Source organism: Capra hircus, chromosome 20 (genome assembly GCF_001704415.2).
Source record: "Capra hircus breed San Clemente chromosome 20, ASM170441v1, whole genome shotgun sequence".
Lineage (NCBI taxonomy): Eukaryota > Metazoa > Chordata > Mammalia > Artiodactyla > Bovidae > Capra > Capra hircus.
The window spans coordinates 38,350,043-38,373,105 of NC_030827.1; the positions used below are offsets into that span (position 1 = coordinate 38,350,043).

Here is a 23,063-nt window from a genome sequence, read left to right on the forward strand (position 1 = left end):
AAAGCTAATGAAGTCTCAAGACAAGAAACTTGCACCATCTACGTTAGGCCACAGGCTCCTGCTTGAATAACAGAGGGTGTCCCACCTTGGGCTCCCTCTTGCGTGGGTCTTAAAAAGCCCAGGCAAATAAGTAGACACGGTGAGCCTCTGTGTTCCAAGGGATCAGCCTGAAAAAGAGAGGGAGGGAGAGGGAGAAAGAGAGAGAGAGTCGACACGGGGGAGGCCAAGCTTGTGCAAAAACCCTGTAACTTTATTTTTAAAAGGTACTTATATACCCTAAGTTTTACATAATGGAAGATACAGAGTCATGTAGGGGCAGCAGTCCTGACCCTTACTGATACCAGGCTTTCTTTCTCTTATCTTTCTGTATACAAAAGGTCTCAGGTGATTTACATTATCTTCTGGCCAAGAGGCCTGTTAACACTTTATGGCTCTCTTCCTTAATGAATGTTAATCTCATTTCTCCTGAAGTGTTTTTCTTTAATCTGTATCACTCTCAAAGCACTAAAGTTACATTCCTGTAGAACAAAGGTGCAGTGGGTTATAACAAAGAAGGTACTTAACTCAAAGATCTATGTTGCTACTTGTTTTTTTCTATATACCAACTATATCAACAAATAAAAGATATGAAAACTTGGCAGCAAGTATTGGCTCAACAATGAAACCCTTAATCAGTCCTATTCTAATGATTTTGACTCCTCGGAAGCCCCTACATTCCTAGGATGTTTTAAGCTTCCTGTGCCTCTCGCCATCGCCATCGGGGAGGCTGCAAACAATCACATGCGCAGCTGAAAGAGTCCAGACAAACCTGTCAGGCAGGCTAGAAAGCCATCAGAGGGGTTTTTGGATTGAAACACTCTTATTATGCCCAGGAGATTTATTATCTAAAAGCTCTAAATTAACTTTTTCCAGGAAAAGGTGGTGGAGGGACAGCCCCCTGTTAATGTCAGAGGAGTTGGTGAAAGGCATAATATAGAAAGGAAGACAGATTTTTGGTTCTGGGGATAGATGCTTGAGAAAATCCAGGGGGGACCCCTGAGGCCTGATCCCACCTTTGCATTTTGTCAGGCCCCCTTCCTCATGACCTTTGCCACGGGTGGGATTCCCCATGCTGGCTCCTGGCATCTTGCCATGAAAAAATGAGTGTTTTCAGAATGTTGACTGGCCCGATGTCATAGAACACCTGAGGGCTGGTTCTCCTTTATTCTGAGGAAGGAAAAATGCTAATTTAGGTTTAAAATTAGAAGAGGGTGCCATTGCCTGCACATACTCAATTCAGTAGAAGCATTAAGTGCATAGATCATACAAGTTCTTTCCAAATAGCCACTGAAGTCCCATGTGTAAAAAGACTATACCAGGGCACAGAATTAAGCCTCTGGTCATCGTAAGCCCCTCTGAAGGATGTGTAGAGGCGCAGGGTGGTGCAATGGAGATAGGTTGCATTTGGCCTAGTTCTGTGTGGTCACCTTGCTTTAGTTGAGTTTCTGTATCCTTTGCTAAATTGGAAATATAATCTGATCTTGAAGTTCTTGGAACTGAGTATATCTATCTATTTAGTCTTCCTTGTTTATCTATCTGTCTACCGATCCAATTAGCTTCTTCTCCATTTTAAGCAACTGCAATACTGATTTACTTGGCAGAAATGTGAAACTGACTTTTTTGTCTCTACCTAGGAAGCTTTGGCAGAGAAGGCAATGGCACCCCACTCCAGTACTCTAGCCTGGAAAATTCCATGGATGGAGGAGCCTGGTGGGCTGCAGTCCATGGGGTCGCTGGAGTCAGACACGACTGAGTGACTTGACTTTCACTTTTCACTTTCATGCACTGGAGAAGGAAATGGCAACCCACTCCAGTATTCTTGCCTGGAGAATCCCAGGGACGGGGGAGCCTGATGGGCTGCCGTCTAAGGGGTCGCATAGAGTCGGGCACCACTGAAGTGACTTAGCAGCAGCAACAGCAACAGGAAGCTTGGGAATCATCACACTGGCTTCCCATCAATAATCCCTTGAAGAGACGGAACATTGAGTGTGGTGAAAAGAATCGTGTTGAGACATAGAATGTCTTGCTGATAGTATGAAGAATGAGTGAATTTCTATTCAGACAGAAACTGTAGGTGAGCACATGATGAACTGGGATGGATGAGCAGGCAATACCAAAATTAAAGAGCAAGAACCTGGTCTCTCTTCGTCATTTCTGGAACTAGAGAGGGTCCAAAGTCTCAAAGGCTTGATATTGTCATCATGGGATAAATGGATTTTTAAAAATTTTAGCCCAAAGATAACAAATTAAACATTTGAATGAAGAATGTCTTTCAAATGGCATTATGTCATTAGGTCTTATTAGGTTAGAGGATACTTTATAAGCATTTGCTAGTTTTGCTCTTTAAGGGGTTGGACAGAATAGATTTAGTGGTTCAGTGGGAAGGGAGGGAGTGAAGGGCGGCCAAGATGAGAACCCAAGGAGCTTCCTGGCAGGACTTCAGGGCGTGCACGGGAGGGGGTGCTCACCAACAGACCGCAATTGTGGATATGGATGTATGGACAAAACCAGGCATGCTGGTTTGGAGAAAAGCCAGGGCTTCTGAATGAGCAATTATTAGAGGCATCAAAACTCTGTGTGAGTCACATTATCTTCTAAGCAACAGGCAGATTGTGGGGCTGGCAAGCACTTTGTCACACTCTCAGAGGCAGCCCTTGAGGACTCCCAGCAACATGTCCTCAGAATGGTGCCTGAGTGTGAACTTCTACCATTCAATCTGTTTAGTTCCCCACATCTCAGAAGCAGAACAGAAGGTCAGTCCTCCGGACTAATGTAAACAAAGCATCAAAGAGCAGAATGGGAGGAACGTTTGAGTTATTTGAACCCCAAGGCCTCAACCCACCTGTCAAGATGCTTTAACAAGACTCTTAAAACGTGGGCAGTTCAAGCTCACAATTTACTAAATTCCAATATCATAACCCCGAATCCCACAGGCCAGGATGAACAAACATCAACTTCTTTGATGTTTCACATTAACTAGTGCCTGGTCATGAGTGCTTGGCTCTCGAGCTTCTTTAAACTACCCAAAGAAGCTGTGGATATAAACAGGAGGTCTGTGCCACACTGACTAAACCAGCGTGTAAGGAAGAATACAGTGAGGAAGAATGAAACATCAGGGAGATTTCCAGTTGTTTATTTGGAAAGCAAAAACTGAGATCTGATTGAATGTCTTGGGAGTAAACACAGACCTGTTAACCTGTTACAGGCATTGTTTCTGAGCAGGCTCATTTTAACTTCCTGGGATCAGGTTGCCCAGGAAACCAGAACACGGTTGGAAAGGGCACAGAGAGGCCGCAGGATAATTGGAGGCAGGATGGTGAGAGCTAGAAGGAGGCAAGAATGGGGGAGGCGATGGGTCCTGTATGCCAAAGGCTCCTATGCTTCACTCCCAGCCAGGAGCATGCCTGTGTGTGTGGCATGTGACAGACCTGCCCCCACCCTGGTTTCTTTGCTGCTGTGCGGTGGTTGCGGGAGAATTCTTGCACAGTGTCCTTGGACTTTAAAAGAGTTCTTAAGAGAAGTAACCCAGGGAGCTGCTTCCTGGGCGAGCACTAGCTCTGGGGTCAAGGCCAGAAGGGATGCAGCCTCTTACAGTGCTGGTGGTAGCTGGCCTGGGTGCTACCCATCCAGACAGCTGTCTGTTGCTATGGCAACTCTTCTAGCATAGGCTGCCTTTTCCTGGTTTTTCTGGTGACTCAGTGCAGCCTCCGGGAGAAGGAAATGGCAACCCACTCCAGTATTCTTGCCTGGAGAATCCCAGAGATGGAGGAGCCTGGTGGGCTGCCGTCTATGGGTTCGCACAGAGTCGGACATGACTGACGCGACTTAGCAGCAGCAGTGCAGCCTCCAAATCTGCTATTGCTTCTGCCTCTTGAATGTCTGCTCTCCTCCTCTCTGCTTCAGAGATGGGAGTCCACCCCTTCCTTCTCTCTTCTTCTCTTTCTTCCCTTTTACCAACACACATGGAGAACTTGTTATGTGCATTGCTGAGCACTTGCCACTTTAGAGGACGCAAAGAGGCGTAACAAGTTGTCTCCAGTGCACAGTGGAAATAACAGGAGTAGGAGTCAATAGATAAACCACCCCCAGCTTGCATTACTAGTCTTGCTTCCCTCCTGTGCTCCCTACAGTCTGTTCTATATGGGCATCCATTTTAAATGAAATGACCCTGCTCCAGTGCCTTCTCATCTCATCTCTTGGCACAGCCAAAGCCAAGGTCCTTCCAGGGGCCCTCAGAGTCCTCTCCTCATCACTGTCCTTTCCTGCTGCTCTCCTCCAGCTCAGTGCTCTGCAAGTGCTGACTTGAGGTTCTTTGGGATGCACCAGGCACGGCCCCACATGAGGTCTTTTGCATCCATTGCAGTCTTCATTTAAATGCTCTTCCTCCAGAGGTCTATCTGCAAGGCTCTCTCTCTCACCTCTCTGGGCCTTTGCCTATACGTCTTTGCACAGAGACACCTTCTGTGAAGACCCTATTTAACACTGCAACTCCTTCCCAGACTCCTGTATTTTTCCCTATCTTCTTTTTCATCTGTGGCATTAATCACCATTTGATTTAGCCTTCACTTTACTTGCCTTATCCCCAGGTCAAGGGTAGTTCCAAAGTCACCAAGGTGCTGGATAAGTAATTGAATAAATGCCTGGGTATGTGGGATGGTTCTCAGTCTTGCCAGAGAGGATCTGGATATAAATGGGGCCCAGGTGAGGGAGTGGTCAGTGTGTCAGGGGGAGCTTCATGAATGAGCTGGTGTAGGAAATAGGCCTTGAATACTGGAGAGGCCTTGAACCTTTTGAGATGAGCTGGCAGGTGCTCCAGGTGGAGGGAGCAGCAAGAGCAAAGACACAGAGGGGGCAGAAAAGAAGGCACAGACCTCTCTTTGGATCAGTAAGGCCTCATGCTAATCTGTCTTTTATTCTGTGTTCCCTCCGTGTTTGGGCCATCATTCCCTCGTCCTCCCATTCTTTCTTGTATGGTGAAGGCAAAAGTGCCAGTCACTCAGTTGTGTCCTCTGTCCATGAGATCTTCCAGGCAAGAAGAGTGGGTAGCCATTTCCTTCTCCAGGGGACCTTCCTGACCTAGGAATTGAACCTGGGTCTCCTGCATTGCAGGGAAATTCTTTACAGTCTGAGCCACCAGGGAAGCCCTGTATGGGTATGGGCAACTGGATTTGTAACCCTTGTAGATCACAGGACTACACAAAGGGTATAATTTACAAAGCTAATAGTGAGTTAGCTGATTGTTCCACTCAATGAAATGTGTTTACTGAGCTCTATAGCAGTAATTCAGGTTCAGGAATGCAGGTTTGGGGATGCAGAACAAGACAGATGGCCCTTCCCTGACCGCCGGGGGCCCAGAGCCCAGAATGGAAGCTGACCATGTAAAGCAGTTGTCTGTGAGGGTTACTGTGAGGGGAGAAGTGCAGGGAGCTATGGGAACACAGGCAGGGTGCTGCCACCACTGCAGGTCAGGGAAGGTCTCCTAGAGGACAGACATTCCATAGAGACCTCAAGGCAGGTCATGATCCATGCCAGAGATGGGTGAAGGAGGCCCAATCCATACAGAAATGCAGAGACATCCCTGTGTGTGTGCATGCTAAGTCATTTCAGTCGTGTCCAACTTTTTGTGACCCCATGGACTGTAGCCTGCCAGACTCCTCTGTCCATGGGATTTCACAGACAAAAATACTGGAGTGGCTTGTCATTTCCTCCTCCACGGCATCAACCCAGGGATCAAACCTGCAGCATCTCTGTCTCTTATGTCTCCTACATTGGCAGGCAGGGTCTGTATCACTAGCGTCACCTGGGAAGCCCTGGGAAAGTGGCAAAAGGAGTCCCAAGTGAAGGCAGACTGCATCTGGCTTGTCATTTATTTGGGAAAATGTAAGTGGTCCTCCTATGGGCTAAGAAGACAGCATTCTCGAGTGGGAATAACAATAACTCGTTGCTGAACTTTGTGTTGTTGAGTCAGTGTTAATGCTGCATTGACAGAGCATTGGGGTGAAGAGCCCTGAGCTGTCAGCTTCCTAGACAATAGCCCAGCCTCAGCCTGGTTCTGATAGAAGGGGTAGGAGTTCCTCCTGGCCATTTGCCCAGGGCTGACATTTGGAGATAAGAGGGTCTATCTATGTCTTTTGGGATGTGAAAGCTATCACAGGAGCTTCCCATTTTCACTCAGAGAATCCAGCGTATTTTTTCTATGAAAGGAAAAGAACTGTGGCTGGGATATCTGAGGAGTCTGGACACATAGTAGCCCTCTGCCCTCCGTGTCCACAAAGAAGAACAGAGGAAAGCGTTCCACTATGAGGGCCACAGCTCACCTCACAAGGTCTGCTGCAGACTAAAAAGTCAGACCAGCGGGCACCTCATAAGTCAGCACTCTGTTCTGTGACTTTTCTATCCGCCCTGCCCCCCACCAAAGTCAGGGAATGTTAACCCTTGATAAATCTATGGTGGGATGTGAGGTTTTATTGTACATTAAAGTTTTCTGTCCCTGGAAGCAGACGACACAAAGATTGCCCATGCATCTTAGGTGGCCAAGTTTGGGCCTGAAACTCTATCAAGTGTTACAAATCTGTGGTATATGTTTGAAGGTTGAACTTGTTTTACATAGAATTTCCACACAGTGTGACAAACAGCCTGGATTAATACCCAGTTCATTCTCATTTATCAGGATTAGCACTTCATGCAAAATAAAAACTGTCCCTGACAGAGCAATTTTGGTTCCACCAAGAAACTTTGAGCAAATTTTGGATTTTACTACCAAAGCATTTTTTTTTTTTTCAGAGTTGGCCCCAAGTTCTAATCCAACTGAGTACGGCCAAGTCTATCTAAGACCTAGTAAAGCATTGTGTGAGGAAAAGTTCAGAATCTTCTGGGATCCCCTCCAGACCCCAGCGCTAGTCCATTTCTGGAACACAATTACCTTTGCTGCAACAGGATGAGGCATTTCAATTGGCTGGAAGACGTGAGTCCCAATGGCTACGCTGAGGGCCCTGTAGACCCCTTCTGTACTGTCTGGATGGCAAGCAAAATAAAGCAGCATCTGTGTGTAGTCAAGCTGGGGTGGAACCTTCTCGCAGTCAGCAAACAACCTAAAGAAAAACTGTCACACAAAAAAGAATTTCAGCCAGAGGGAAAATGCAAACCATCGGGTAGACAGTGGATGCACAGACAATGAAGAATCTCTCCAGTTTTGGAATAAGGTCATTTTCTGAGGACTGAATTATTAAAACTAACATGTAATGAATGGTATTAACTGAAAAGTAAGATAAACATTTAGAAAAAAAAGTAGGGCTCTAAAAATTCTGATGTTCTAATGAGGTGGGTGAACCTAGAGCCTATTAGACAGAATGAAGTAAGTCAGAAAGAGGAAGACAAAAATTCGTGTGTGTGTGTGTGTGTGTGTGTATATATATATATGTGTATATATATATATATACATGTATATACAGGAGACACAAGAGATGAAGGTTTGATCCCTGGGTCAGGAAGATCCCCTGGAGTGGGAGATGGCAACCCACTCCACTATTCTTGCCTGGAGAATCCCATGGATAGAGGAGCCCGGTGAGCTACAGTCCATGGGCTTGAAGAGACAGACAAGAGGCATGTGCTGATTAAAGTGGTGCATATTAGGTAGAAAAAGAGAGCAAGAACCCTTCTGTCCATCCTCAACTCCATCCTGACACACTGGCCCTGACTTCCAATCATGAAGCTTCTGGTACATCCCTCTCTGTGGGAAGCGGGAGAAGGGAGGGCACAATGCCCAGAGCCACTGGGACTCCAGCCATTAGCCTCCTTGTTTCAGCCACTTGACTCTGAACTCCCTAATCTGTTGATGCAATGTGACTCCTTCCAGTGAGGACTCTCACAGAGGAAGAGTGTGCTCATCACTGAATACCAGCTTTTTCAGCAAGTCTCTCCCACATTCTGAATGACTGAGCTTCTAGTCAGTTCTAGAAGCATTGTCTCATGCATTTGACAGCAGAGTTGGTGCTTGGGGATCTAATATCATCCTCTGGGGCCCGGCAAAGCCCAGGCCAAACCCTGGGACACACAGGCCACACTTAAATACCTAGGGACTTCTGTTCTGGGAGGCAGCTGGCTCTTCTCAAACATGTGTGCTTAGTAACCTTTTAAAAATGTAGACTCTAATTAAGTAGATGGTTCTGGATGTTTGTGGGAGACCCCCGTTCGATTCCTGGGTCAGGAAGATACCCTGGAGAAAGGATAGGCTACCTACTCCAGTATTCTTGGGCTTCCCTTGTGGCTCAGCTGGGAAAGAATCTGCCTGTAATGTGGGAGACCTGGGTTTGATCCCTGGGCTGGGAAGACCCCTTGGAGAAGGGAAATGCTACCCACTCCAGTATTCTGGGTCACAAAGAGTTGGACACAATTGAGCGACTTTCACATTTTCTTTCTTTCTTTTCTGGATGTTTAGTAGATGGCCTAAGTTTCTTTATGTTTAGCCAGCTCCTAGGTGATTCCAAAACTGCTGGTTCTGACTTACACTTTGAGAAGCAAGTATCTAGATCTAGAGATAGCATGTCATTCTTTAAAAAAATTTTTTTTAATTGGAGTATAATTGCTTTACAACTTTGTGTTGTTTCTTCTGTTCAGCAACGTGAGTCAGCTGTATGCCCTCTCTCTTGAGCCTCCCTCCGACCCCTCCATCCCACTCCTCTAGGTCATCACAGAGCACCAAGCTGAGCTCCCTATACTACACAGCAGCTTCCCACTAGCTATCTGTTGTACACATCATGTCATTCTTTATTACTAGCAATCCTTACAACTATTAGCAAATTCAATTATACGTCCATGATGAACTGGTAAAATAAATTCCTGATATTTGACAAATCGAATCCAAATTTAAATAAAAATAACTTTAATAGGAAAACACTGAAGTCTAAAGCATAGCACAAACTAAACTTCATAGCATAAACTAAAGTTATGCTAGGAAGCAGAAAAGAATTTTTGAGGTCAATGGGCTCTGCAAGCTCAATCATTCAGTTCTATCTTAATCATAAGTTTACTGAGTATTTGCTGTAAGCAGGCACAGAGCCAGGCTCAGATGGTCAGGCAGCCTTAGATTTTTCAAGAGTCATGATCCAGCTTTTGGGTTCCTTCAGGACGTTGTATTTATTTCCTCTTCCCACTTGTCATTGGAAGTCCTCAGGGATTTCCAGCAGGACATGGGGTAGAAGGGTGTTGACACCGATAGATAACCATGGCATTGTCCTTTCATGCTTATCTTCCATTTCTTTCATATGAATTCTGGACCTTTAGTATTATTTCCACTGAAATGCTCTTGAAAATGCTATGTAGGTGCAACACATTATTTCTGTTAACAAAGAGGCTGAATATGATATACTGAAGGAAGATGTGAAAAAATAAAGTGAACTGATACGTGAACTCCTTCTCTAACTACACAGGCTTGATTTTAAATCAGTGGATGAAACGTGTAAAAAAGGTAAGGACTGCTATATTCTTAAGATCATTTAAAATGTTTTTATGGGAAGAATTCTAAGAAGGCTTTGAAGTTTTCTGTCCCTTGGAGTACCCCCTTGAATAAATATCTTGTATAACCCCTTCCCCTTGAGTGGGAGGGATCTTAAATGTGATGAGAAAGTCATTCCCAGGAGTGAAGGCAAAGAGAGTCTGCAGACAATTAAGGTACTTAATCAGTGGGTTTTGAGTTAATCAAAAGAGACCCCAAACTTGGGCCCTGATTTAATCATGTGAGGTGTTTTTTAAAAAGGACTCTTTTTAAGGAAGGTCTTAAGGAAGAGATTAGAGATTTGAAGCCAGTGAGAAGCTCTCCTGCTGGTGAAGAAGCAAATCTCACACTGTAAAAAGGCCATGTGGCAGGGAACAACAGGCAGCCTCTCGGAGCTGCAGTTCTCAGTCCTACAGGATAATTCTGCCAGCAGCCAGTCCTGGAACCAATCAACCCCAGGTTTTGATGGTAGAACTACCAAGGCTTCCTAAAGGATTGGCTGTGAGAGTTTGAAAAGAAAAAAAGGAAAAGAACTGGGGATGACTCTAGGGTTTTGGCCTGACCAATAGAAAGGTCAGAATGTCCACTGACCAAGAGGGAGAGGGTTCTGGGTGAGGGCAGGGCAGTAGGGTGGGGAGATGAGGGGTCCGGACTCAGACTTGGATGCAGTAGGTTTGAAATGTCTACTAGAACATCCACGTGGAGAGGTCCAATAAGCAGTTCTGTTTAGGAGTCTCATGTTTGGGAGACAGGTTGGGGGTTGAAATAGACTCTTGGGATTTGTTAGCAAATAGATAGTATTTCAAAACACAAGCCTGGCTTCAACAAATGGTAATAGTCCAAGGTCCACTGTAGGGGGAAATGGAAGACTACTTCAGTATTTCTGAACCCCATGAACAGTAGGAAAAGGCAAAAGAAATGACACCAGAAAATGAAACCAGCCCCTGCACCAGGTCGGTAGGTGTCCAACATGCTCCTGGGGAAGAGAGGAGAAATAGCTTCAGAAAGAATGAAGAGGCTGCACCAAAGTGGAAATGACGCCCAGTTATGGATGTGTTCGGTGGTGAAAAAAAGTGATGCTGTAAACTATGATATTGCATAGGAAACTGGAATGTTAAGTCAATTGTAAATTCCAAGGTAAACTGGAAGTGGTCAAACAGAGATGGCAAGAGTGAACATCGACATTTTAGGAGTCAGTGAACTAAAATGGATGGAAATGGATGAATTTAATTCAGATGATCATTATATCTACTACTGTAGGCAAGAATCCCTTAGAAGAAATGGAGCTGCACTCATAATCAACAAAAGAGTCCCTAATGCAGTACCTGGGTGCAATCTCAAAAATGACAGAATGATCTCAGTTCATTTCCAAGGCAAACCATTCAACATCATAGTAATCCAAGTCTATGCCCCAATCACTGATGCTGAAGAAGCTGAAGTTAACTGGATTTTATGAAGACCTACAAGACCTTCTAGAACTAACATTAAAAAAAATTCTTTTTCATCAGAGGGGATTGGAATACAAAAATAGAAAGTCAAGAGATATTTGGAGTAATAGGTAAGTTTGGCCTTGGAGTACAAAATGAAGTAGGCCAAAGGCTAACAGAGTTTTGCCAAAAGAATGCACTGGTCATAGCAAACACCCTCTTTCAACAACTCAAGAGACAGCTCTACACACGGACATCATCCGACGTCCAAAAACAGATTGATTACATTCTTTGTAGCCGAAGATGGAGAAGTTGTATACAGTCAGCAAAAACAAGACCTAGAGCTCACTGTGGTGAGCCATCAGCTTCAGTGAGATCATCAGCTTCTCATGATGGAAGATGTGGAGAAGACATTATGACCAAAAAATGTGTGAATTTGAGTAGATGAATTAAATTGCCTTTTCTCAGGATATCCCTGTAGATTTGTTAAAACACTTGGTATTGTGTGGCCAGCTAGGGAGCCAGGACGTGGCTGAGCCTCATCAGTTATAAGGAAGTGCACTGTCACTGTCAGGAGACAAGGATGTGACTGCAACACAGACCTGCCTCAAGGATCCTCTCTCGGATGTAAAGAGACCTTTTCCCCAGTGCCTGGGACTCACTCGAACTCATTAACAGTGATAATGACCTATCTCCAGGAGCCCTGTCAGTCCTGGATCATAGAGAATACAGGTGACAAAGCAGGAGAGCTGGGTGTGGCCCTAGACTGTAGGCCAAGCCCTCTTCTTAAGCCCTCTTAAGAGGATGCAGAGGCCTTGGCAGGTGAAAGAACCTACAGTTCAAGGTCCTACAGTGATTCCTGGCAGAATTGGAACACAGCCCAGGGATCTTGACCCTTAGAATTCCTCTTTATGGTGTTTTCCCCCAATTTGGTCTTTACTATTCTAATAATGGCCAAAAAGTAAACTTATTATTTTGTTTTATGTTTTCCCTTTGTGCAACTTCTTTGGGATGTTAACCATTAAGCGTTGTTTCACCATGTAGGGTTAGCGTGGTTAGCTTCTGTTTAGTTGACACTTATGTAAGGCTTACTGTGTGCTGATCACTGTTCCGAAAGGACCACACATACGAACTCATGCTGAACAACAACCCCAGCAGCAAAGGATGAAAATAAAACCACGGCACAGAGAGGTTAGGTAACTCCATCAAGACCTCACAGCTTGTCAGCCATGGCATCTGTGCTTTTAGTCCTAGCTAAAGGGTGTTGAGATTTATGTAATGTTGAGCATCCAGTCTGTGGGACAGAGAGGCATGGAAAATTCCACTCCCTTATGTCCTCTGGACACTACACACACACTCTCATACACATCTGTCAGCCATCCTTTGCCCCATTATTGTTCGGCTGCCAAGTCATGTCCAATTCTTTGCGACCGCATGGACTGCAGCATGCCAGGCTTCCCTGTCCTTCACCAAGTTTGCTCAGACTCACTCTCTATTGAGTAAGTGATGCTCTTTAACCATCTCATCCTCTTTGCCCCTTTTTCCTCCTGCCCACAATCTTTCCCAGCATCAGGGTCTTTTCCAGCGAATCTGCTCCATAGAGCGCATCTTTTTCAGACTTTGTGGTCCTGCCTCTACCCTCCCTCGCACACTTTGTTCCAGCAGTTTGGGTAGCAGCAGATGGGAGCCATACTCCTCCTTGGCACCCAGAGGCCTCTCTGGCTTCCCTGCCTTGCAGTCCTCAGGGCTGACCAGCATAGGCTGTCTCCTGCTTTCAGCAGCTCTGTGAGCAACTGAAAGGCTCTGCTGTGATGGACATTTCTAACAACTTCTCACAGAAAAGGAAAGTGCTTTGTACTTGACATCCTATTCAGACTACTGGCCTCTTCCCACAGAATGAAGAACCTATTTATATATAGATATGCTTTCCAAAGCTTTAGAGGAGAATTGAACTAAGTCCTCGGGTTATAAAACAATCAACAACAACCAAAACAAAAAGCTGCCCCACAACTGCCAGCCTCATGTTTTGAACTTTTTTGGTAACTCCCTGACCCTTTCCTTTCACCTGCTCTCCTGCTAGCATCTAGCAGAGATGCTTGAAATATGCATCCAACGGAAGAGAATTGCTCACTTTCATGTTACAAGTCATGTTCAATTTTACATTGCAATTTTACACTAATGGCTGGCTGAATTGATTAATCAATACACATAGCTTGCTGTCATGTCTAAACCTACCATTCAATGTTTCTCATATCTTATCGAACTTGATTGTGTTGGATATAGTTTCATATTTTTAACATTTATATTGAAGTCAGAATAGTTTTCAGATTTTAAGATCTTATATACTATTGGGGCCTCAGGTATAGAAGTTAATGATAGAAGTTAACGGCCAAAGTGTTCGTTTAGGCTTTACCATAACATGATATGAAAAGCCCAAATGAATTTTTTGGCCAACCCAATAATGATGATGATATTTTTGATGATAATAATAATCTGGTGGGTATGCAAACTCTTGGAATGTTACATGAGTTAGTCAAAATCAAAGAGAAATGAACAAAGGCATATATTAGTAAAAGGCAGTTCTTATCCAAAGCTTTTACAATTGTAAGGACCTTTAGTGAAGATTATGCTCAATAACAGCTGATTTGCTAGATGAGAAAAGTGAAGCCCAGAGAGCTTAAGGATATTGTCCAAGATCACATGGGAGTTAACAGGAGGACTGTTTAAGATTTTGATCCCTGCCTCCTCCTCTCCAGACTCCTCTGTACTGCTGCCTTGGACTCAGTTGCTCGGTCTTGTTTGACTCTTTGTGGCCCCATGGACTGTAGCCCACCAGGCTCCTCTGTCCATGGAATTTTCCAGTCAAGAATACTGGAGTGGGTTGGGCATTTCCTTCTACAGGGGATCTTCCCGACCCAGGGATTGAACCTGAGTCTCTTGTGTCTCCTGCATTGGCAGGCAGATTCTTAATCACTAGTACCATGTGGGTGAATATTAAACTCTGCACTTTGGGAATACATTAAAGAAACAGGGGGTGGGGATGGAGTCTAAGACTAATTACACAATTGATCAATGTTACCGTGATATGGTGCCACATACACTTTTTTAAAAAGACCTCAGTAATTACCTCTATAAGATGCTCCTGCCTATTGAATGGCAGGGGTTCAAGAGGATTTTCTGGAATTTTGATATCTTCATCTCCTGTAAACCACAGGCCAGCCTACACAAAAAAACAAAAATAAGAATCATTAAAGTTATGCTGAGATGTAATTGCTGCCCTCAGAGCCACAGAGGTTGAATTGATCTTTGCAAGATGTCTAGAGCAGAGGTCCACAAAGTAAGCTGCAGAAGCCATGGGGGTGCTGAAGCAAATTCTAGAAATTCCATTCACAGGTATGAGATCTCATTCTTTTGTAATAATTGTTTTAAATTGATAATGTATAGAATGCATTAGTGCAGTAGTACACATGAATGACTTGTTAATGAAAACCCACAGACCAGGGCGCCAGGTACACTATGACTATGCTGTAACTGTTGGAGTGTGCAATGAAGCTTGGAGGTCCTCACCCTGGATGTGGATTGCACAGCAATATCAAGGCTCAGACAACAAAGAATTAACATGCAATGCAGGAGACCTGGGTTCGATCCCTGGGTGAGGAAGATCCCCTGGAGGAGGGCATGGCAACCCACTCCAGTATTCTTGCCTGGAGAATCCTATGAACCGAGGAGCCCGGCAAGCTACAGTCCATGGGGTTGCAAAGAGTTGGACACGACTGAGGGACTAAGCACACTCTGCTGGTGTCTGTGTCCTCCATCACATTGCACGTGTCCTGTCCATGTTTATATATGTCTTGGAGCCTAGTGTCCTGCTGGGGCATGTTGTTGGTGTTGGAAATCTTGGCTGAGTGAGTGACTCGCTGACTCAAGAGCTCAAGGATCGATTTTGAAAAGACAGCACTTGTCCTCAGCCCATGTCTGACACTAATTACCAAACCCCTTGATTGCCATCTGGGGATGCCTTGCCCCTCTCCCCCTTTCCCCCACCCCACTGCTCCCATGCTGGTGTAAAGTCCTATTGCCTCCATCATGAGCTGCTCCGGCAGCCTTCGAGCTGTCTTCATTTCCAGTCTCCTTCTTGTTTGTTTCAACTCAGACCATTTGACCATATCAATTTTCTCTAAACTTGACTCTTGTCATGTCAGCCTCTACTCAGAACCATTTCCTTTTCTTGCTGTTTTGCTCACATCATTCCTCCTCCAGGTGATTACGTGTCCACCAATGTCAACCTGCTTATCTCTCCAGATCCAGCTTAAATTACACCTCCTCAGAGAGGTCCTCTCATCTTTGTTCTCTCCTCTAAACTCCAGTTTGACTTGTTTGTATCACACATTTGGGCATTCAGTACATTTTGGGCTGCCTCATTCATATTTGCTATTAAACAGGTATTAATTTGCTATTAAACAGGTATTAATTCCTTGGGTTCAAAGAATGTGTCTTGCCAAGCTTCCATATGGCAAGTACTTCCTTTTGTTCCTAGGTCTTGCTCCCTTGCTGTCTTCCACACTGACAACCTACCCTTGGCATTGCCTACTGCCAGGAACCATTGGCAGGTCTAACTTGATTCTGGCCTATGCTCTGGGCCTTCTTTCCTTCCGAGAATTACCTGTGCTGGGAGAGAAAGCTGGAGTGGCAATGGGTAGCTTATTAAGAGGATGCAGCCTCCAGAGGTGGAGACTGAGTTTTCATTTAGAACAGAGGAGTGCTGGGTGGGAGATCCTGGCCATGTATAAGCGTGTGAGGGGGAAGATCCAGGAGAAGCGAGGGTCCAGCATGGGCTCAAGTTTTGAATATAAGTGCTTGGCTTTGCCCAGTGACTAAACTGTTGACAGTAGGTATCACTCCATGGGGGCTTCCCTGGTGGCTTAGATGGTAAAGGAACTGTCTGTAATGTGGGAGACCTGAGTTCAATCCCTGGGTCAGGAAGATCCCCTGGAGAAGGGCATGGCAACCCACTTCAGTATTCTTGCTTGGAGAATTCCATGGACAGAGGAGCCTGGCAGGTTACAGTCCATGGGGTCAAAAAGAGTCAGACATGACTGAGTAACTAACACTTTCACCTTCACTTCACCACTCCATGGAGAATAGAGAGATAGGAGCACAGTTAACATTCATGCTTTGGGACATGATGGAGTGACAAAGCTCAGAATTACCCCTCCTGCCTAAAAAAATAAGAAAAATGACATATATATATATATACACACACATATATACATATATGTAACACAATTATTTCAGACATTGGACAACAGGCAACACAGGATGGTGATTCCTGCAATAAGGAGAACAATGAGGTGCCCAACTATGGTTCAGGCTACAGAGCCAGGGGCGGCATCTAAATCGAACTGGGATGTCCTGCTGGGCTGAGAAGATAGACTTGGATTTGAGGGAAGGGTAGCTTCACTGGTAGCTCAGTTGGTAAAGAAGCTGCCTGCAGTGTAGGAGACCCGGGTTCCATCCCTAGGTTGGGAAGATCCCCTGGAGAAGGAAATGGCAACTCACTCCAGTATTCTTGCCTGGAGAATCCTATGGACAGAGGAACCTGGTTCGCTACAGTCCATGGGGACACAAGAGTCAGACACGATTTAGCAACTGCCACCAAACGACCGCCACCATCATGACCATTGGGCTTCTCTGGTGTCTCAGACAGTAAAGAATCTGCCTGCAATGCAAGAGACCTGGGATCAATTCCTGGGTTGGGAAGACCCCTGGGAGAAGGGAATGGCAACCCACTCCAGCATTATTGCCTGGAGAATTCCATGGACAGAGTACTGCAGGCTGTAGTCCATGGGGTTGCAGAGTCGGAGACGACTGAGCCACTGACAACACTAACCACGATGATGACTATTAATAGAATTTCCAGGGCAAGACACTAGAGGTGCAGAAAGAGAAGGTGAGCCCTAGAGATGTGCAGAAAGATCTTCCAAGTCTCGGCTGAGAGCTGACTTGTGCAGATGTGTATGGAAAATACCAGAAATGGGAGAAAGAATCACAGGGAGGGAGTAAGCTTAACAATTCCTAAAACTTACAAAGGGCTGGGACTATATTACCACCAGGGAGAATGTGACCACCAGGCAGGGAAGGACTTTCTGATGCACAAGGTATTGGGTAGTGTCCCTAGGAGGATATTGCCTGAGTAGTGGGGCCAGAATGTTGTTATTTAGTGGTTCAGTCGTGTCTGACTCTTTTGCGACCCCATGGACTATATAGCCTGCCAGGCTCCTCTGTTGATGGGATTCTCCAGGCAAGAATATTGGAGTGAGTAGCCATATTATCCTCCAGGGGATCTTCCTAACCCAGGGATCAAACCTGTGTCTCCTACATTGGCAGGCAGATTCTTTATCGCTGAGCCACCTGGGAAACCAGGGCCCAATTAGCCCTACGATAAAAGGCTGTTTTAGACCCACCCTTACCAATCTTAATGTAACTTCGAAAGGTTAAAGCTGATTGCACATAACATTACTGCATGCCCAATAATATTTAAAGGCATATAAAATTGGGCACTTAGCCATATAAAATTTGTAACATGTGGCATTCTATACAAAGGCATTCAAAAAAGCCAGAAAATATAACCCACAGTCAGAAGAAACATCAATCAATAAGAACAAACCCAGCAATACATAGATAATAGAATGAACAGACAAGGATGTTCATTTAACTCTTCTAAATAAATTTCATTTGTTCAAGGAGATAGAGGGGAAAAATGCATATGATGAAGAGAGAAATGAAGGATATAAGAAAGATCCAACTTACACTTCAAGAAATAAAAACACACTGGATTGTATTAATCACAGATTTGGTGCTACAAAGGAAACGATCAGTGAATGGGAAAAATGGAGCAGTAGAAATGAATACAAAATAGAATCAGAGAGAAAAAAATTGAGAAAAAAAAATGAAACCAGGATCAGCAACTTTGGGACACACGTGATTGGATTTTGAAAATGGTAGTGGGGGAGTATGAAGAAAAAAAAAAACTTCTGAAAAATTTCCAAATTTGACAAAAACTACAAACCCACAGATTCAAGAAGCTCAGTGAACCCCAAGCAAAACAAATGTGAAGAAAACCACACTGAGGGACACAATAATCAAACTGCTGAAAACCAGCAATAAAGAGGAAATGTTAAAAGAAGGATTCATTTTCATCCCCAATTTCTCTACTGTCAATTCCATATCCAGTTGTTTTAACACACAGGAATTTCCCCTGAGTCTTAAAACCAAGAATACATTCAGTCACATGAAAAAATATAATAGATGTATTTTAAAAATTAGGAAGCTGTTTCAAAGCATTTCACACAACAGGAGTGCCACAGAAGAAAGAACTTAGAGAAACTTGTATTTTTTAAAGAGTCGCCCAAGAAAATTTTGCTATGTGAAATGGTACATGTGAACTTTAGGGTTGGGATTAACTTGATCAAGCAGGGTTCAGTCAACCACATCCTGCCCCGCTGGATAATCTGGGGCTTTCTCCTTGAAATATGGAAACGTCCCTTTGTACTCTCTTGATAAAATATGGCCAAGGAATTTGAGGTTTACTTTTCCTTAGAGAATATGTGCTGTGCTATTTGGATCGTAGAACACCTGACTCATTAAGCCTGTGATAACATGCATCCTCACTGACAGAAGGTGAGTCGAGAGAGTTCACCATCAAAGAATTCAGCGTGAGTGTGACTAGACACCCACACATGACAGAGGCCAGCATGTCACAGCTGCCTGAGGGCTGGGAGCAGAGGCAAGGCACTTTCACGCTCGCGTGGCTCAGCCCAGGTACACAGTCAGAGCCGCTTCACAAGCCCTGTGTCTTAGTCCATTTTAGAAGCTGGGGAAGTCAACACATTCTCAAGTGGCAGTTGTGGTGAACGTGCAATTAGTCAAGAAAAGAAAAAAAACAAAAACAAAATAAAAAGTGGAGTAAACAGCCTCTTTACCCTCCCTCACCCACAGAGAACTTCATTTCAGCAATGCAATTGTACTATTTGTCTATTCTAAGGTGACATTTTCCACAAATCATAACATATTGCTGAAGGAGCTGTTTTGATATTCCCATAAAAGAACTCTGTGTGTGGTGTGATCTGGCAAGTGCTGGGAATACGTAAGTCATGTGAAGTCAAGTAGGGCTCTCCAGTGGCTTCCTTGTCATGGGCTTTCTGAGGAGTGGGCACTGGGTGGGCGAGGGGAGAGGGAAGAGCTCAGAAATCAACTGCTCCCCAAACCCAGGTGGTGTTCTGATATGTATATTTGAGTTTCTGTTTCATGCAGCAGTCAACTTTCTCTAAGAAATTCACACCTTTGGTGAAGGAGCTTTCTGGTTTTGCTCAGCACTTGCTGGTACAAATTACCAACACTTTATGTTCATCTCATGTTTGTGCAAAAAGATGTTTAACTGGATATCCTGTGTTCACTGGCACATACTGCAAAGAGTGAAGGTTGTTACTTTCGTGACTGCACACTTGTTAAAATCTTAAGCCAACAAGTTTTGCTCTGCTGTTTGTGTTATTACACAAAATCATCTTTAGAGGTTGTAAGTCCAGGTCCAGGACAGTGAAAGAATTCACAAATTTCTTGGGAAGTAAGCCAGCCCAGTCAGTTATGTGTCTTTCTTCATCGGCCTTGAAGAGCCTCTTCTTCAGTGCGTCAGTGCTGTTTCCTCTGGCTCAGCTGCCTGAGTGTGGGAATGTCAGGGTTGTCTATGAGCACGTCATCCATTAATTGAGGAAGAAAAGAGAAGCAGCAAGAGATGTGATCTTTCAATGGTGAAATACACGGGAGATACCGGCACTGAGAGATTATCACCTGATTCAAAATCAGCACCTTATGAACCTTTCGTGTCTACCAGCTTTGTGAAGTGGTGGGCACTAAGATAAATTTCTTTGCTGTTGCTCAGTTGCTCAGCCATGTCTGACTCTTTTGCAACCCCATGAACTGTAACCCGCTACACTCCTCCATCCATGGGATTTCCAGGCAAGAATACTGGAGTGGGTTGCCATTTCCTTCTCCAGGGAATCTTCCTGATTCAGGGATTGAACCCCGTGTCTCCTGCATTGGTAGGCAGATTCTTTGCCACTTTAGGGAAACCTTGAATTCCATTAGCAGACACAAACTAAGTCACTTACACCCTTCTTAGTTATGGTGTTTCATTCTAACTCACTCTTTTCTTACTCAAACTTCTCAAAAGATCAATCGACTGTCTTATCTTCACTTCCTAAAGAACAATTTATTCCATTAGTCCTCTGCAATCTAGATTCTGTACTCTCTTCAAATTGTTCTGGCGAGGGTCACAGTTACATCCTATCTGCAAATCCATTGGCCAGGTACCATGTTACTGGATTACCCATCACTTTACACACTTCCCTCGGGTGATCTCATCCATTCATAACTTCAACATTTGCCTACATGATAGTGACTGACTTCTGCATCTGCCATATCAGATGGGACATTTCTGCCTGCATTTCCCACAGACATTTCAAAGTCAGCTTGTCAAAAACCATCTCATCATTCAGCATGCTCATGATCAAAGGGAAAAAAAAAGCAAACCTGTCCTTTCCCTGTCTGTGTTTACTGTAACTGTTGTTGCGACTTGCAAAATATTGGGTATTGGGCATTGGGCTGATTAAAATCTCTGCAGGCGAGTCTGATAAAAAGCCAAGGTTAAGAACTTGGGAGGAGGACAATGATGTTTGCTGTGATTTCTTTAAGAGCCCTTAGCTCTGCAAGCAGTTTGGACTTTTTCAGACCCTCCTTTTCCCAGGGGGTGAAGTGGGGGTAGGTGGGAGCAGACTTCTGCCTAGGACCTGGGCAGTACCTGTGCTGCCTCTGGGAGCCTAAACATGGGCCATGAGACCTGGCATGGTGAGATCAGGGAATAACACACTTCTTAGGTCAAAAGTACTCTGATAGGATTAATGCCACCAGGGGCCGGGAGTGACCTGCTTATACTGTTCATAAGTGACGGTGCCCAGCTGCTCCGCATCCAGGGCCTTGAACCTCTGCAGGGTCTCCAGAAGCTCCTCCTCCAGGGGGATGGGCCAAGGCAGCGCTACTACTAACAAGAATTTCCGCCAGTCCACGGACTCCGAGTTTGTTACCAACAAAGATGCTAACTCCTGCAACTAGAAGAAAACAGGAAATGCCATTGGGATATTTGTATGATTCTCTCGTGACATTCCACCTGCTTGCATTTCATAGTGAGAGGTTCTGGCAAAGGAAGCAAAATTTTTAGCTTGGTTAATACAGTCAGAGCTGACTTGTTCCCTCAGGTTCTACCAAGCAATCCATGCCAGACAGAACCTAGAGAGTGTTTCCATTTTTGCTTCCTTGACATTTGTGGGTTTTGCTTACTGTTATACAAGGAATTGGATTTCCCAGGTGGCACTAGTGGTAAAGAAACCGCCTGCCAATGCAGGAGATGCAAGAGATGTGGGTCTGATCCCTGAGTTGGGAAGAACCCTGGAGGAGGGCATGGCAACTCACTCCAGCATTCTTGCCTGGAGAATCCCATGGACAGAGGAGCCTCTCAGGCTGCAGTTCATTGGGTCACAAAGAGTCAGACACGATTGAAGTGACTTAGCACACACACATGCACACAAGGAATTAACATTTGTGACCACAGTACACTTTGTACCTTTCCAACAGAGGAGGAATAAAGATGATATGAATGTGGGAGGGCTCGACAGCTTGTAGGGAAATATTCTTTAACCATCTTGTGTTCTTAAGGAGCAGAATATGATTAAAGCAAGTCTGAATCATCTACTGTTACTCGTTAGGATCACTCCATCTGGTAATAACAGGTACAGACTCATTGGCTGACCCTCACAGTCTCCGTAAGGTTTCACTGACTGTGAACATCATCACTTGTTTTCAAATACTGTGTATGAACATACTACGTGTCTTAACTTGAAGTTCTTTCATTTGTTTATTTATCGGCTGCCTACAATGCAGGAGACCTGGGTTTGATTCCTGGATTGAGAAGATCCCCTGGAGAAGGCAATGGCAACCCACTCCAGTACTCTTGCCTGGAAAATCTCATGGACAGAGAAGCCTGGTAGGCTACAATCCATGGGGTCACAAAGAGTTGGACACAACTGAGTGACTTCAGTTTCTGCTAAATGTCAGATGCTGTGAATGAACTGGTTATTTTAAAACTATTGACTTATCAGTCAAAGAAGAGAATTCTCAAGGCTTGAAACCCAAACAAAATTGAAGCTTACTTCCGGTTGAGTGAGGTTCATCCAACTAGTAGGAAAGTTGTTCGTTCCAAGGTTCAGAGTTACCAAATCCAGCAAAATGTCAGCAAATGCTTTATTTCCTATTATACCTACAATACAAGGATAAATATTTTTTGGTGTTATTATATGATCTGTTTATTTTGCTAAAAATGGAATAAACAATGAATATTTGTATAATCATTTTATTTAAAACTTCAGCCTATAGAGAAACATTAGACATTTTGAAAATACAAAAATATCAATCAATTTCCCGATTCTCTTTCATGGTTGTTTCTCATCTAAGTCAATATGTCTTTTTTGGCTTAGTAATAACTCATTCCAGACTGGGTAAAATGCTGAGACTTTATATTTTGGTTTGGAGTCTTCTTTGACCTTTTATTCAGAATAGATTGATTGAATTAAAAATAGTTCTTTATTCCTATTATTATTTATGTTATTAAAATGAATACTATTATTGTTTACAGTAATATTCCTGTTATTCAGTAGGGCACTAGAGTACAACATTCTGGCAAATATGGGATAAAGATGTTTCAAACGCATGCATATCACCAATGTGATCAAAATAACACATTTATCCTCATTTTGCTTTTTTTAGATCAGAATATATTTGTTTGGGTTAAATTTTGGGATATTTGAATTACTAAATTACTGGGTTAGAAGTGCTAATTTAGTTATCTAATTGGCTCAAACATTCTGATATATTTTATAAAAGGTCACTTTGAAATTTTTGAAGGCTTTTGCTCTTAAACATGAATCTACTTTACTATATTTGTTTAGTCTGTTGCTTATTTCAAATTGCATGCACATGCATTAAAAAAGAAGTAG

General features: G+C 44.0%; 1 protein-coding gene across 1 annotated transcript in view; it reads right to left on the minus strand.

Annotated features, from left to right (window-relative positions):
• The window catches only part of SPEF2 (sperm flagellar 2), a 199,850-nt gene that overhangs the window by 11,504 nt on the left and 165,283 nt on the right, over positions 1-23,063 (minus strand). Inside the window, exons 31-34 of the mRNA XM_018065771.1 lie at positions 22,221-22,327; positions 20,940-21,122; positions 14,087-14,179; positions 6,962-7,141 (exon numbers count right to left, since the gene is read on the minus strand). Coding sequence (XP_017921260.1) covers positions 6,962-7,141; positions 14,087-14,179; positions 20,940-21,122; positions 22,221-22,327 — 563 coding nt within the window. The remainder of the gene's footprint in view (positions 1-6,961; positions 7,142-14,086; positions 14,180-20,939; positions 21,123-22,220; positions 22,328-23,063) is intronic.